This window comes from Poeciliopsis prolifica, unplaced genomic scaffold (assembly GCF_027474105.1).
Source record: "Poeciliopsis prolifica strain line A6 unplaced genomic scaffold, Auburn_PproV2 SCAFFOLD094, whole genome shotgun sequence".
Lineage (NCBI taxonomy): Eukaryota > Metazoa > Chordata > Actinopteri > Cyprinodontiformes > Poeciliidae > Poeciliopsis > Poeciliopsis prolifica.
The window spans coordinates 457,142-470,000 of NW_026562469.1; the positions used below are offsets into that span (position 1 = coordinate 457,142).

At 45.2% G+C, this 12,859-nt stretch overlaps 1 protein-coding gene across 3 annotated transcripts; it reads right to left on the reverse strand.

The window, feature by feature from the left end:
• Window positions 1–5,579: 5,579 nt before the first annotated feature.
• LOC129353656 (bifunctional protein GlmU-like) lies at window positions 5,580–11,937 on the reverse strand. 3 transcript variants are annotated; one of them, XR_008605042.1, is made up of 4 exons: window positions 11,896–11,937; window positions 10,815–10,997; window positions 7,020–8,207; window positions 5,580–6,102 (listed from the first exon to the last, which is right to left on the reverse strand). XR_008605042.1 is itself a non-coding variant. In XM_055023022.1 (3 exons), the coding sequence occupies exons 1-3, from the start codon at window positions 11,896–11,898 to the stop codon at window positions 7,965–7,967; spliced, it is 429 nt and encodes a 142-aa protein (XP_054878997.1). In that variant the 5' UTR covers window positions 11,899–11,937; the 3' UTR covers window positions 6,257–7,964. The 3 variants fall into 3 exon arrangements, 1 of the variants encoding a protein (XP_054878997.1); XR_008605043.1 differs by lacking the exon at window positions 5,580–6,102 and adding an exon at window positions 11,339–11,678 and having other exon boundaries at window positions 6,257–8,207; XM_055023022.1 differs by lacking the exon at window positions 5,580–6,102 and having other exon boundaries at window positions 6,257–8,207.
• Window positions 11,938–12,859: the final 922 nt, after the last annotated feature.

Genomic DNA, 12,859 nt, shown 5'->3' on the forward strand with positions numbered 1-12,859 from the left:
TGGATTCAGCAGATCATCTTCACAAATTCATGAACAGGGAAACTCCTGATGGGAGACAAACTGGTTTATCTGTTTTTATAAACAAAGAGCAAAATGTTTCACAACTGAAGCGAGTCGGATGATCATTGATCAAGTTTTAAAAAACAATTTGAAAAAATGTCAAAATGCACAAATTAAACTTCCACTATAGTATACAGATAATAAACTCTAAGATATTTTTCGATTCAAAATTTTCAAAGTTCACTTCTGGATTTAATTTCATTTTTTCAAATATTAAAACATTTATAATATTGGGACTCATTTGGCTTCATAATATGAAGCCAAAGGTCGTCTCCAACATGATCAAACCGAAGAGGAAAGAGAAGGCCAGCAAGTGGGAGCTGCCTGCCCCTGCCAAAGGTTTTCCCTCAAGGAGAGACAGAAGTTCTTAACATCATCTGAACAGGAATGAGCTTCACTTAGCAACCTGCCCCACCCTGCAACAACCTGCAACATCCTGCAACAACCTGCAACACCCTGCAACACCCTGCAACAACCTGCAACATCCTGCAACAACCTGCAACAACCTGCAACATCCTGCAACAACCTGCAACATCCTGCAACAACCTGCAACAACCTGCAACATCCTGCAACAACCTGCAACATCCTGCAACAACCTGCAACAACCTGCAACATCCTGCAACAACCTGCAACATCCTGCAACAACCTGCATCAACCTGCAACATCCTCCAACATCCTGCAACATCCTGCAACAACCTGCAACATTCTGCAACAACCTGCATCAACCTGCAACATCCTGCAACATCCTGCAACAACCTGCAACATCCTGCAACAACCTGCAACATCCTGCAACAACCTGCAACATCCTGCAACATCCTGCAACATCCTGCAGAAACCTGCAACATCCTGCAACAACCTGCAACATCCTGCAACAACCTGCAACATCCTGCAGAAACCTGCAACAACCTGCAACAACCTGCAACATCCTGCAACAACCTGCAACAACCTGCAACATCCTGCAACATCCTGCAACATCCTGCAACAACCTGCATCAACCTGCAACATCCTGCAACATCCTGCAACAACCTGCAACATCCTGCAACATCCTGCAACAACCTGCATCAACCTGCAACATCCTGCAACATCCTGCAACAACCTGCAACATCCTGCAACAACCTGCAGAAACCTGCAACAACCTGCAACATCCTGCAGAAACCTGCAACAACCTGCAACAACCTGCAACATCCTGCAACAACCTGCAACAACCTGCAACATCCTGCAACATCCTGCAACATCCTGCAACAACCTGCAACAACCTGCAACATCCTGCAACAACCTGCAGAAACCTGCAACAACCTGCAACATCCTGCAGAAACCTGCAACAACCTGCAACATCCTGCAACATCCTGCAACAACCTGCAACAACCTGCAACATCCTGCAACATCCTGCAACATCCTGCAACAACCTGCATCAACCTGCAACATCCTGCAACATCCTGCAACAACCTGCAACATCCTGCAACAACCTGCAGAAACCTGCAACAACCTGCAACATCCTGCAGAAACCTGCAACAACCTGCAACAACCTGCAACATCCTGCAACAACCTGCAACAACCTGCAACATCCTGCAACATCCTGCAACATCCTGCAACAACCTGCATCAACCTGCAACATCCTGCAACATCCTGCAACAACCTGCAACATCCTGCAACAACCTGCAACAACCTGCAACATCCTGCAACATCCTGCAACAACCTGCAACATCCTGCAACATCCTGCAACAACCTGCAGAATCCTGCAACAACCTGCAACATCCTGCAACATCCTGCAACAACCTGCAACAACCTGCAACATCCTGCAGAAACCTGCAACATCCTGCAGAATCCTGCAACAACCTGCAACATCCTGCAACATCCTGCAACATCCTGCAACAACCTGCAACAACCTGCAACATCCTGCAACAACCTGCAACATCCTGCAACAACCTGCAACATCCTGCAACAACCTGCAACATCCTGCAGAAACCTGCAACAACCCACAACATCCTGCAACAACCTGCAACATCCTGCAACAACCTGCAACAACCTGCAACATCCTGCAACAACCTGCAACATCCTGCAACAACCTGCAACAACCTGCAACATCCTGCAACAACCTGCAACATCCTGCAACAACCTGCAACAACCTGCAACATCCTGCAACAACCTGCAACATCCTGCAACAACCTGCATCAACCTGCAACATCCTCCAACATCCTGCAACATCCTGCAACAACCTGCAACATTCTGCAACAACCTGCATCAACCTGCAACATCCTGCAACATCCTGCAACAACCTGCAACATCCTGCAACAACCTGCAACATCCTGCAACAACCTGCAACATCCTGCAACAACCTGCAACATCCTGCAGAAACCTGCAACATCCTGCAACAACCTGCAACATCCTGCAACAACCTGCAACATCCTGCAGAAACCTGCAACAACCTGCAACAACCTGCAACATCCTGCAACAACCTGCAACAACCTGCAACATCCTGCAACATCCTGCAACATCCTGCAACAACCTGCATCAACCTGCAACATCCTGCAACATCCTGCAACAACCTGCAACATCCTGCAACATCCTGCAACAACCTGCATCAACCTGCAACATCCTGCAACATCCTGCAACAACCTGCAACATCCTGCAACAACCTGCAGAAACCTGCAACAACCTGCAACATCCTGCAGAAACCTGCAACAACCTGCAACAACCTGCAACATCCTGCAACAACCTGCAACAACCTGCAACATCCTGCAACATCCTGCAACATCCTGCAACAACCTGCATCAACCTGCAACATCCTGCAACATCCTGCAACAACCTGCAGAAACCTGCAACAACCTGCAACATCCTGCAGAAACCTGCAACAACCTGCAACATCCTGCAACATCCTGCAACAACCTGCAACAACCTGCAACATCCTGCAACATCCTGCAACATCCTGCAACAACCTGCATCAACCTGCAACATCCTGCAACATCCTGCAACAACCTGCAACATCCTGCAACAACCTGCAGAAACCTGCAACAACCTGCAACATCCTGCAGAAACCTGCAACAACCTGCAACAACCTGCAACATCCTGCAACAACCTGCAACAACCTGCAACATCCTGCAACATCCTGCAACATCCTGCAACAACCTGCATCAACCTGCAACATCCTGCAACATCCTGCAACAACCTGCAACATCCTGCAACAACCTGCAACAACCTGCAACATCCTGCAACATCCTGCAACAACCTGCAACATCCTGCAACATCCTGCAACAACCTGCAGAATCCTGCAACAACCTGCAACATCCTGCAACATCCTGCAACATCCTGCAACAACCTGCAACATCCTGCAGAAACCTGCAACATCCTGCAGAATCCTGCAACAACCTGCAACATCCTGCAACATCCTGCAACATCCTGCAACAACCTGCAACAACCTGCAACATCCTGCAACAACCTGCAACATCCTGCAACAACCTGCAACATCCTGCAACAACCTGCAACATCCTGCAGAAACCTGCAACAACCCACAACATCCTGCAACAACCTGCAACATTCTGCAACAACCTGCAACATCCTGCAACATCCTGCAACAACCTGCATCAACCTGCAACATCCTGCAACATCCTGCAACAACCTGCAACATCCTGCAACAACCTGCAACATCCTGCAGAAACCTGCAACATCCTGCAGAAACCTGCAACATCCTGCAACAACCTGCAACATTCTGCAACAACCTGCAACATTCTGCAACAACCTGCATCAACCTGCAACATCCTGCAACATCCTGCAACAACCTGCAACATCCTGCAACAACCTGCAACATCCTGCAACATCCTGCAACAACCTGCAACATTCTGCAACAACCTGCATCAACCTGCAACATCCTGCAACACCCTGCAACATCCTGCAACAACCTGCAACATTCTGCAACAACCTGCATCAACCTGCAACATCCTCCAACATCCTGCAACATCCTGCAACAACCTGCAACATTCTGCAACAACCTGCATCAACCTGCAACATCCTGCAACATCCTGCAACAACCTGCAACAACCTGCAACATCCTGCAACATCCTGCAACAACCTGCAACAACCTGCAACATCCTGCAACAACCTGCAACATCCTGCAGAAACCTGCAACAACCTGCAACATCCTGCAACAACCTGCAACATTCTGCAACAACCTGCATCAACCTGCAACATCCTCCAACATCCTGCAACATCCTGCAACAACCTGCAACATTCTGCAACAACCTGCATCAACCTGCAACATCCTGCAACATCCTGCAACAACCTGCAACATTCTGCAACAACCTGCAACAACCTGCAACATCCTGCAACAACCTGCAACATCCTGCAACATCCTGCAACAACCTGCAACATCCTGCAACAACCTGCAACAACCTGCAACAACCTGCAACATCCTGCAACAACCTGCAACAACCTGCAACAACCTGCAACATTCTGCAACAACCTGCATCAACCTGCAACAACCTGCAACATCCTGCAACATCCTGCAACAACCTGCAACATCCTGCAACAACCTGCAACATTCTGCAACAACCTGCATCAACCTGCAACATCCTGCAACAACCTGCAACATCCTGCAACATCCTGCAACAACCTGCAACATCCTGCAACATCCTGCAACAACCTGCAACAACCTGCCTCAGAGGGCCGCAGGGTCACAGACCACAATCCAAGGTAGACTGAGCACCTTGTGACCTGCTGGCCCTCCGGGAAGGAGCCTCCTGGCGCCATCTAGTGGATAATGAGGGAAGCAGCAGACAACCCAGGTCCCAACAATCTTACTATGTCTTGTGTGTTTGCAGTGATTTCCCAGCGGTTCTGCTAATTCAGCAGAACCAGGATCAAAGAACTGTTTCCCGTTCTCAGCAGTGTTCGCCTCGGTGTGTCCCTGCTCGCTCTCTGTAGCCGGGCTCAGCAGAGGGTGATTATGGAGCCGAGGAGGATTGGGGCAGTTCTGGTTCTGTAGTTTCACAGATTTAAAGTGGAACCCCGGTTCGGTTCTGGAGCTTCACCCGGACCAAAAGCAGAACCCTCTGGTTCCGACCCACAGCAGCCACATGAAGCTGCTCCTGCTGCCCCCTGGTGGAAACCAGCAGCACCTGCAGCCACAGGGCTCGGAATCTGGTCCCAAAATGGATCCAATTATAACTGAATGAACATTGTTAATAAATACAATCATAAATATATTTTATTCTGCGGACAGAATTAAAAATATTATGGATGATGTTAGATATTTTCTATGATCTATTATTCAGTCAGATCATTTTTAATTTAATCTTTCATAACTAAAGTTTATTATATTAACGCAGTAATTTATCTCCTAAATTCATTTATGTATTAAATGTTGATGGAGATTAATTCATCAAACGAAACAGAATTAACATTAATGTTTTAATGTTGAAACTAAATCATTCAGATAAATGTGATAAGCAATAAGTTGGGATTTATTTCTCCTGTTAGAGACATTTGATTTTTTTACACTTTGATTCAGATAAAAAACATTCACATTAAAAATGAAGCAGTTTATTAGAATAATATTTTTCAAACATTTAAATGTTTTTTAAGCAATTTAAATACGTTCAATATTTATATTTGTTTGAATCACTTTGATTTGTTTTTAAATTAGAAATGTAAATTTATTAGAAGCAGCAGGACTGATGAAAAAAGAAACAGAAATGAATGCAAAAGTAAATAAAAACAAACTGAAAATGTTTTGATTTCCTTTAGAGCTGAAGATCCTGATGAAGGTCCTCCCCCTCCTCCTCCTCTTCCTCTTCCTCCTCCTCTTCCTAATTGGGCTCATTGTTGTGTGAGTCTGTGAAGCTCCGGCTCTGTGTGAGTTCGGCCTCCTGCTGAGCTTCACAGAGCTGGCCCTCATTAGCCGGATCAGCCGGACCAACGACCTGGGCTGGCCGTCAGAAGTGAGGCGGAGAGGGGGCGGCTTCAGAGCGGCGGGGCCCCGCTGCATCCCGCTGCATCCCGCTCATTATTCAGGGATAACAGGAGCTGGGAGGCAGCTGGGAGGAGAAGCTGCAAATGAGAAGAAGGACGGAGGAATGAGCAGATCCTCTGAGATCCATCACTGCTTTATTTCCTTTAGCTTCTTGTTCTCAGGATTCAGCCTGAGTGATCATTTACTTGGCTGTTTTGTAAAGTTTTTTGAAGTTTTGAAATGTTTTTAAACTGAATTTTTGAAGCTTGTTTATAATTGTCTTTTTGTCTAATAATTTGATTTCAAACAAAACAAAGTTCTTGGTTAACAGGTTTTTGCTACACTCATTTGTTTTCTTTGTTATTAAAAAGGACATATGAATTTTAACATCAACGGTAAATTGGTGCTAAAGGGTTAGCACTAAAGCATTAGCTCAAGGGTTAGCAATATAGCATTAGCTCAAGGGTTAGCACTACAGCATTAGCTCAAGGGTTAGCGATATAGCATTAGCTCAAGGGTTAGCGCTATAGCATTAGCTCAAGGGTTAGCGATATAGCATTAGCTCAAGGGTTAGCGCTATAGCATTAGCTCAAGGGTTAGCGATACAGCATTAGCTCAAGGGTTAGCAATACAGCATTAGCTCAAGGGTTAGCACTACAGCATTAGCTCAAGGGTTAGCACTACAGCATTAGCTCAAGGGTTAGCACTACAGTATTAGCTCAAGGGTTAGCACTACAGTATTAGCTCAAGGGTGAGCACTATACCATTAGGTCAAGGGTTAGCACTATAGCATTAGCTCAAGGGTTAGCACTATAGCATTAGCTTCAGCAAAATACCATGTAGCATAGTGCATCAGCAGAGCTAATGATCATGGCTAGTGCTGAAGGCTAGCAGCTAGCGGTGGACCCTGCTGGTAAATAAGTTCCTAAAATTAAATCTGCCTGGCAACACATGATGCATCATGTTTAACGGAGCCAACGCCACAATCAGCAGCTTAGAGGAAACGTAAACATACAGAGGCAACTGGTGTTCATCAACCTGGGAGGGGTCAAAGGTCATCTCCAAAGGTCATCTCCAAACCAGACAGGAAAGCCTCCCAGTGATGCTCAGAGACAAACTCAGTTAGCAGGTCAAAGGTCATGAGGAGAGAAACTGTGTTGGCAGAATTCAGATCTGTTGATTATTAAGGATGAATAAAGCCGATCATTAGGGATCAATAAAGCCGATCATTAGGGATGAATAAAGCCGATCATTAGGGATCAATAAAGCCGATCATTAGGGATCAATAAAGCCGATCATTAGGGATCAATAAAGCCGATCATTAGGGATCAATAAAGCCGATCATTAGGGATCAATAAAGCCGATCATTAAGGATGAATAAAGCCGATCATTAAGGATGAATAAAGCCGATCATTAGGGATCAATAAAGCCGATCATTAAGGATGAATAAAGCCGATCATTAGGGATCAATAAAGCCGATCTCTGAGCCAACATGTCCGCTGCTCTGATGATGTGAAATGAGGCTGAAAGCAGCTGGGAGCGGTAATCGCCGTGACAACGCCTCAGATGGGGCCCCAGGGGGCCGCAGACCGCCAACGCCTCCACAGCTTTGTAGCTGCACTTTAATGGCGGCGCGGGGGCAGTGGGGGGGCGGGGGGCATGCTGGGAGATTTAGGATTATCTTGGTCAGAAACAACAAAGCAAAGCGGCCATTTAAAGTTTCCACACAAATCTGGAAACTTTTCATCCATGAAAATCGGCTTTTCTTCATCAGTTTCCATAGCGACCGCTCGCTCACAGCGCAGCAGCAACAGACAGGCCGGGTCAAAGGTCAATTATTTCACAGAAAAGCTGTTTACAAATGTTTCTGGTTCTGATCATCGGGTCTGGGTCGGCCACGGAAAGCCGACGGTGATTTAATCAGGGACAGAACCGGGTTCGGGTCCAGAACCCTCGAGGTTCAGGCCGGGGTCAGAACCACCAGCTCGGGGAAGCCCGTCCTCGGGTCGGGCTCCCTGCTGAACCGCAGGTCGACGGCGTCGCCCACGATGACCTCGGCGGTGGTGAACACCTCCAGGTCGCCCAGAACATGGCCGCCCACCGTGGCGCCCTGGGCGTCCGCCAGGCCAATGTGGAGGTGGGCGTCGCCGTTGAGCGTCCCGACCAGAGAGACGATCTCATAGCGACCGCTCAGCCGCAGAACCTGGGAGGGAGCAGAACCGGGTCAGAACCTGGACAGCCGGACCGAACCGTTCACGCGTCAAACAGATCACCGAACGCGAACCAGTTCTTTTTAACAGTTCTTCTGAACAGTTCCTTCCGAACAGTTCTTCTGAACAGTTCCTTCCGAACAGTTCTTCTGAACAGTTCCTTCCGAACAGTTCTTCTGAACAGTTCTTCTGAACAGTTCCTTCCGAACAGTTCTTCTGAACAGTTCCTTCCGAACAGTTCTTCTGAACAGTTCCTTCCGAACAGTTCTTCTGAACAGTTCCTTCCGAACAGTTCTTCTGAACAGTTCCTTCCGAACAGTTCTTCTGAACAGTTCTTCTGAACAGTTCCTTCCGAACAGTTCTTCTGAACAGTTCTTCTGAACAGTTCCTTCCGAACAGTTCTTCTGAACAGTTCCTTCCGAACAGTTCTCTGAACAGTTCCTTCCGAACAGTTCTTCTGAACAGTTCCTTCCGAAGTTCTTCTGAACAGTTCCTTCCGAACAGTTCTTCTGAACAGTTCCTTCCGAACAGTTCTCTGAACAGTTCCTTCCGAACAGTTCTTCTGAACAGTTCTTCTGAACAGTTCTTCTGAACAGTTCTTCTGAACAGTTCTTCTGAACAGTTCCTTCCGAACAGTTCTTCTGAACAGTTCCTTCCGAACAGTTCTTCTGAACAGTTCCTTCCGAACAGTTCTTCTGAACAGTTCCTTCCGAACAGTTCTTCTGAACAGTTCTTCTGAACAGTTTCTTCCGAACAGTTCTTCTGAACAGTTCCTTCCGAACAGTTCTTCTGAACAGTTCCTTCCGAACAGTTCTTCTGAACAGTTCCTTCCGAACAGTTCTTCTGAACAGTTCTTCTGAACAGTTCCTTCCGAACAGTTCTTCTGAACAGTTCTTCTGAACAGTTCCTTCCAAACAGTTCTTCTGAACAGTTCCTTCCGAACAGTTCTTCTGAACAGTTCCTTCCGAACAGTTCTTCTGAACAGTTCCTTCCGAACAGTTCTTCTGAACAGTTCCTTCCGAACAGTTCTTCTGAACAGTTCCTTCCGAACAGTTCTTCTGAACAGTTCCTTCCGAACAGTTCTTCTGAACAGTTCCTTCCGAACAGTTCTTCTGAACAGTTCTTCTGAACAGTTCCTTCCGAACAGTTCTTCTGAACAGTTCCTTCCGAACAGTTCTTCTGAACAGTTCTTCTGAACAGTTCCTTCCGAACAGTTCTTCTGAACAGTTCCTTCCGAACAGTTCTTCTGAACAGTTCCTTCCGAACAGTTCTTCTGAACAGTTCCTTCCGAACAGTTCCTTCCGAACAGTTCTTCTGAACAGTTCCTTCCGAACAGTTCTTCTGAACAGTTCCTTCCGAACAGTTCTTCTGAACAGTTCCTTCCGAACAGTTCTTCTGAACAGTTCCTTCCGAACAGTTCTTCTGAACAGTTCCTTCCGAACAGTTCTTCTGAACAGTTCCTTCCGAACAGTTCTTCTGAACAGCTCCTTCCGAACAGTTCTTCTGAACAGTTCTTCCGAACAGTTCCTTCCGAACAGTTCTTCTGAACAGTTCCTTCCGAACAGTTCTTCTGAACAGTTCCTTCCGAACAGTTCTTCTGAACAGTTCCTTCCGAACAGTTCTTCTGAACAGTTCTTCCGAACAGTTCCTTCCGAACAGTTCTTCCGAACAGTTCCTTCCGAACAGTTCTTCTGAACAGTTCCTTCCGAACAGTTCTTCTGAACAGTTCCTTCCGAACAGTTCTTCTGAACAGTTCCTTCCGAACAGTTCTTCTGAACAGTTCCTTCCGAACAGTTCTTCTGAACAGTTCCTTCCGAACAGTTCTTCTGAACAGTTCCTTCCGAACAGTTCTTCTGAACAGTTCCTTCCGAACAGTTCTTCTGAACAGTTCCTTCCGAACAGTTCTTCTGAACAGTTCCTTCCGAACAGTTCTTCTGAACAGTTCCTTCCGAACAGTTCTTCTGAACAGTTCCTTCCGAACAGTTCTTCTGAACAGTTCTTCTGAACAGTTCCTTCCGAACAGTTCTTCTGAACAGTTCCTTCCGAACAGTTCTTCTGAACAGTCTTCTGAACAGTTCCTTCCGAACAGTTCTTCTGAACAGTTCCTTCCGAACAGTTCTTCTGAACAGTTCCTTCCGAACAGTTCTTCTGAACAGTTCTTCTGAACAGTTCCTTCCGAACAGTTCTTCTGAACAGTTCCTTCCGAACAGTTCTTCTGAACAGTTCCTTCCGAACAGTTCTTCTGAACAGTTCCTTCCGAACAGTTCTTCTGAACAGTTCCTTCCGAACAGTTCTTCTGAACAGTTCCTTCCGAACAGTTCTTCTGAACAGTTCCTTCCGAACAGTTCTTCTGAACAGTTCCTTCCGAACAGTTCCTTCCGAACAGTTCTTCTGAACAGTTCCTTCCGAACAGTTCTTCTGAACAGTTCCTTCCGAACAGTTCTTCTGAACAGTTCCTTCCGAACAGTTCTTCTGAACAGTTCCTTCCGAACAGTTCTTCTGAACAGTTCTTCTGAACAGTTCCTTCCGAACAGTTCTTCTGAACAGTTCTTCTGAACAGTTCCTTCTGAACAGTTCTTCTGAACAGTTCCTTCTCGTACCTCATCAGTATTTGTTGCTGTGGCGTTAGCCAGCCTGAGCGTTGCCCTGGTAACGCTGCCCACACAGGTGATGATGAACGGCGCGCCGAGTCGTCGCTCTTCCACAAACGCCTGCAGCGATCCCAACAGCTCCTGACCCGGACCGAACCGGACAGCGTGGACCCGGAGCGCCGACCCGGCCGCCTGCAGGAGGCAGCATCATCACATTTATGTCAATTAATATTTATTGAACTGCAATGCTTCTGACATGTAAACAAAATTACTGCAAATAAAAATGATGTCAATAAAAATAAAATGAAGCATTAAATAGTAATGCAAATTAAAATACTTAACAAAATAAAAAGATCTGCATCTTATTTTTCTCTTCCATCTGAGATAAAAATGAAACAAATAAAATTAAACCCAGAGATTCATAATGTAGAGATGAAAATTATTTACTTTTAAAAAACTGGATAATTAAGCATTATTGTGATTTACTTTAAGAACTAAATGCCATTTTCTCTGAGGTCTTATTTTATTTTTACCGTTTGTTTTTTCTGGTTGCAGGTTTCTGACCCGGCGGGTCGAGGCTCATTTGGACCCGAACAACCAGAACCAAACAAAAGAACCCAGAAGAAGAAAAAGTTTCAGAAATGTTAAAACTCTTCTGGTTCCGCTGAACGCAGCAGCTGGTTCTGTTCTGCGTGAGGCCCGTTCGGGTCTGTAACGGGATCAGCGCCAAAGCAAACAGCAGGCCGACCTCTGACCCCGCGGCGTGGCGGAGGGCGGGTCGTTAATGCTGCGGGCGGCGGAGCCGAACCGGGTCTGAACCAGAACCAGAACCAGAAGGTTCTCTTGACTTTATTGGAGTCCAATCCGCTGGTTCTGGAGGATAAAGTCACTTCATTCATTCATCAGTTTTAATAACAATTTCATAAATTTTATTCATTTTAATTTTATCCATAAATTAAAGTTGAACCTTTTCCTGCTGTTCTGACCAACAGGAAACAGGAAACTGATCCTGTTTATTCTGCAGGAATCCGAAGTAAGTTCGGCTTCAGAACCAGAACCAGAACCAGAACATAAAGAAGATCCAACTCACCATTCTGTTGCAGATCAAGGATCAAACTCCACAGAAACGAACTGCGCATGCGCACAACACTCACTTCGTTACCTTTGTTCTTTCCTCCTAAAACTTTATTAACAACCCAGAGCAGCAACAAAATATCCATTATTTTTTTAAAAAAACTTCAGAAAAGTCGCTGAATTACATTTTCAGAGTTTTATTAAGTTAATTTACAGCTTTTGTTAAATTAAAAAAAATCCATTATTTTATTTGATAATTGTTAAATGTGACAAACATTTAATAACAATAACAATCATGTTTAATCTGAATATTGATGCTGGAATATAATTTAAATCTCGGAAAAATTCTAGATGAAAGGTCATGAACGTCATAAAATCTGAAATAGTTTTTATGTTCCGGTTTAACCTGCTGGATGTTTCCTCCCGGTGTTTGCCTGCCCCCTGCTGGCCGCGCTGCCGCTGCAGCAACACCAGGCTGAATCTGGGTCAGCTTCCAAAATCACTAATTAGTTTATTCATAAAATTAAAACACAGCATAAATCAACAGAAAGATGAATTAGTATTTATTTATTCTCCTGAATAAAATCTAGAAACCTTCTAGACCCTTAGTGAAAAAATGTCTGAAAGAATAGTTACAATGTGAAATGTTAGTTAAAAAATGCCATTTTAGATAAAGACGAATTATTTTATAATAGTAAATAAATTAAAGAAAAAATATAAGAAAGTGCAAAAATGATTTTGAAAAATATGATGAAGAAATTAAACAAATAATTTCTTCAACAAAAACTCAGATACAAATTAAAGCTCGGGTCCTCTACCAGACGTTATATAGATATAGATCTATATATATAGATCTATATCCTCTGAACTCGGGTCCTCTACCAGAGGCCTGGGAGCTTGAGGGTCCTGCAGTATCTTGGCTGTGCCAAGGACTGCTGCACATTTCTGGACTGAGATGTCTGATGTTGTTCCTGGGATCT

What these genes read in the sequence shown, in the direction of transcription:
- LOC129353656 (XM_055023022.1), bottom strand. An exon ending in CAGCAACAAATACTGATGAG is followed by an intron (nt 8,208 to 10,814) that starts GTACGAGAAGGA and finishes GCTCCCTCCCAG; the next exon opens with GTTCTGCGGCTGAGCGGTCG.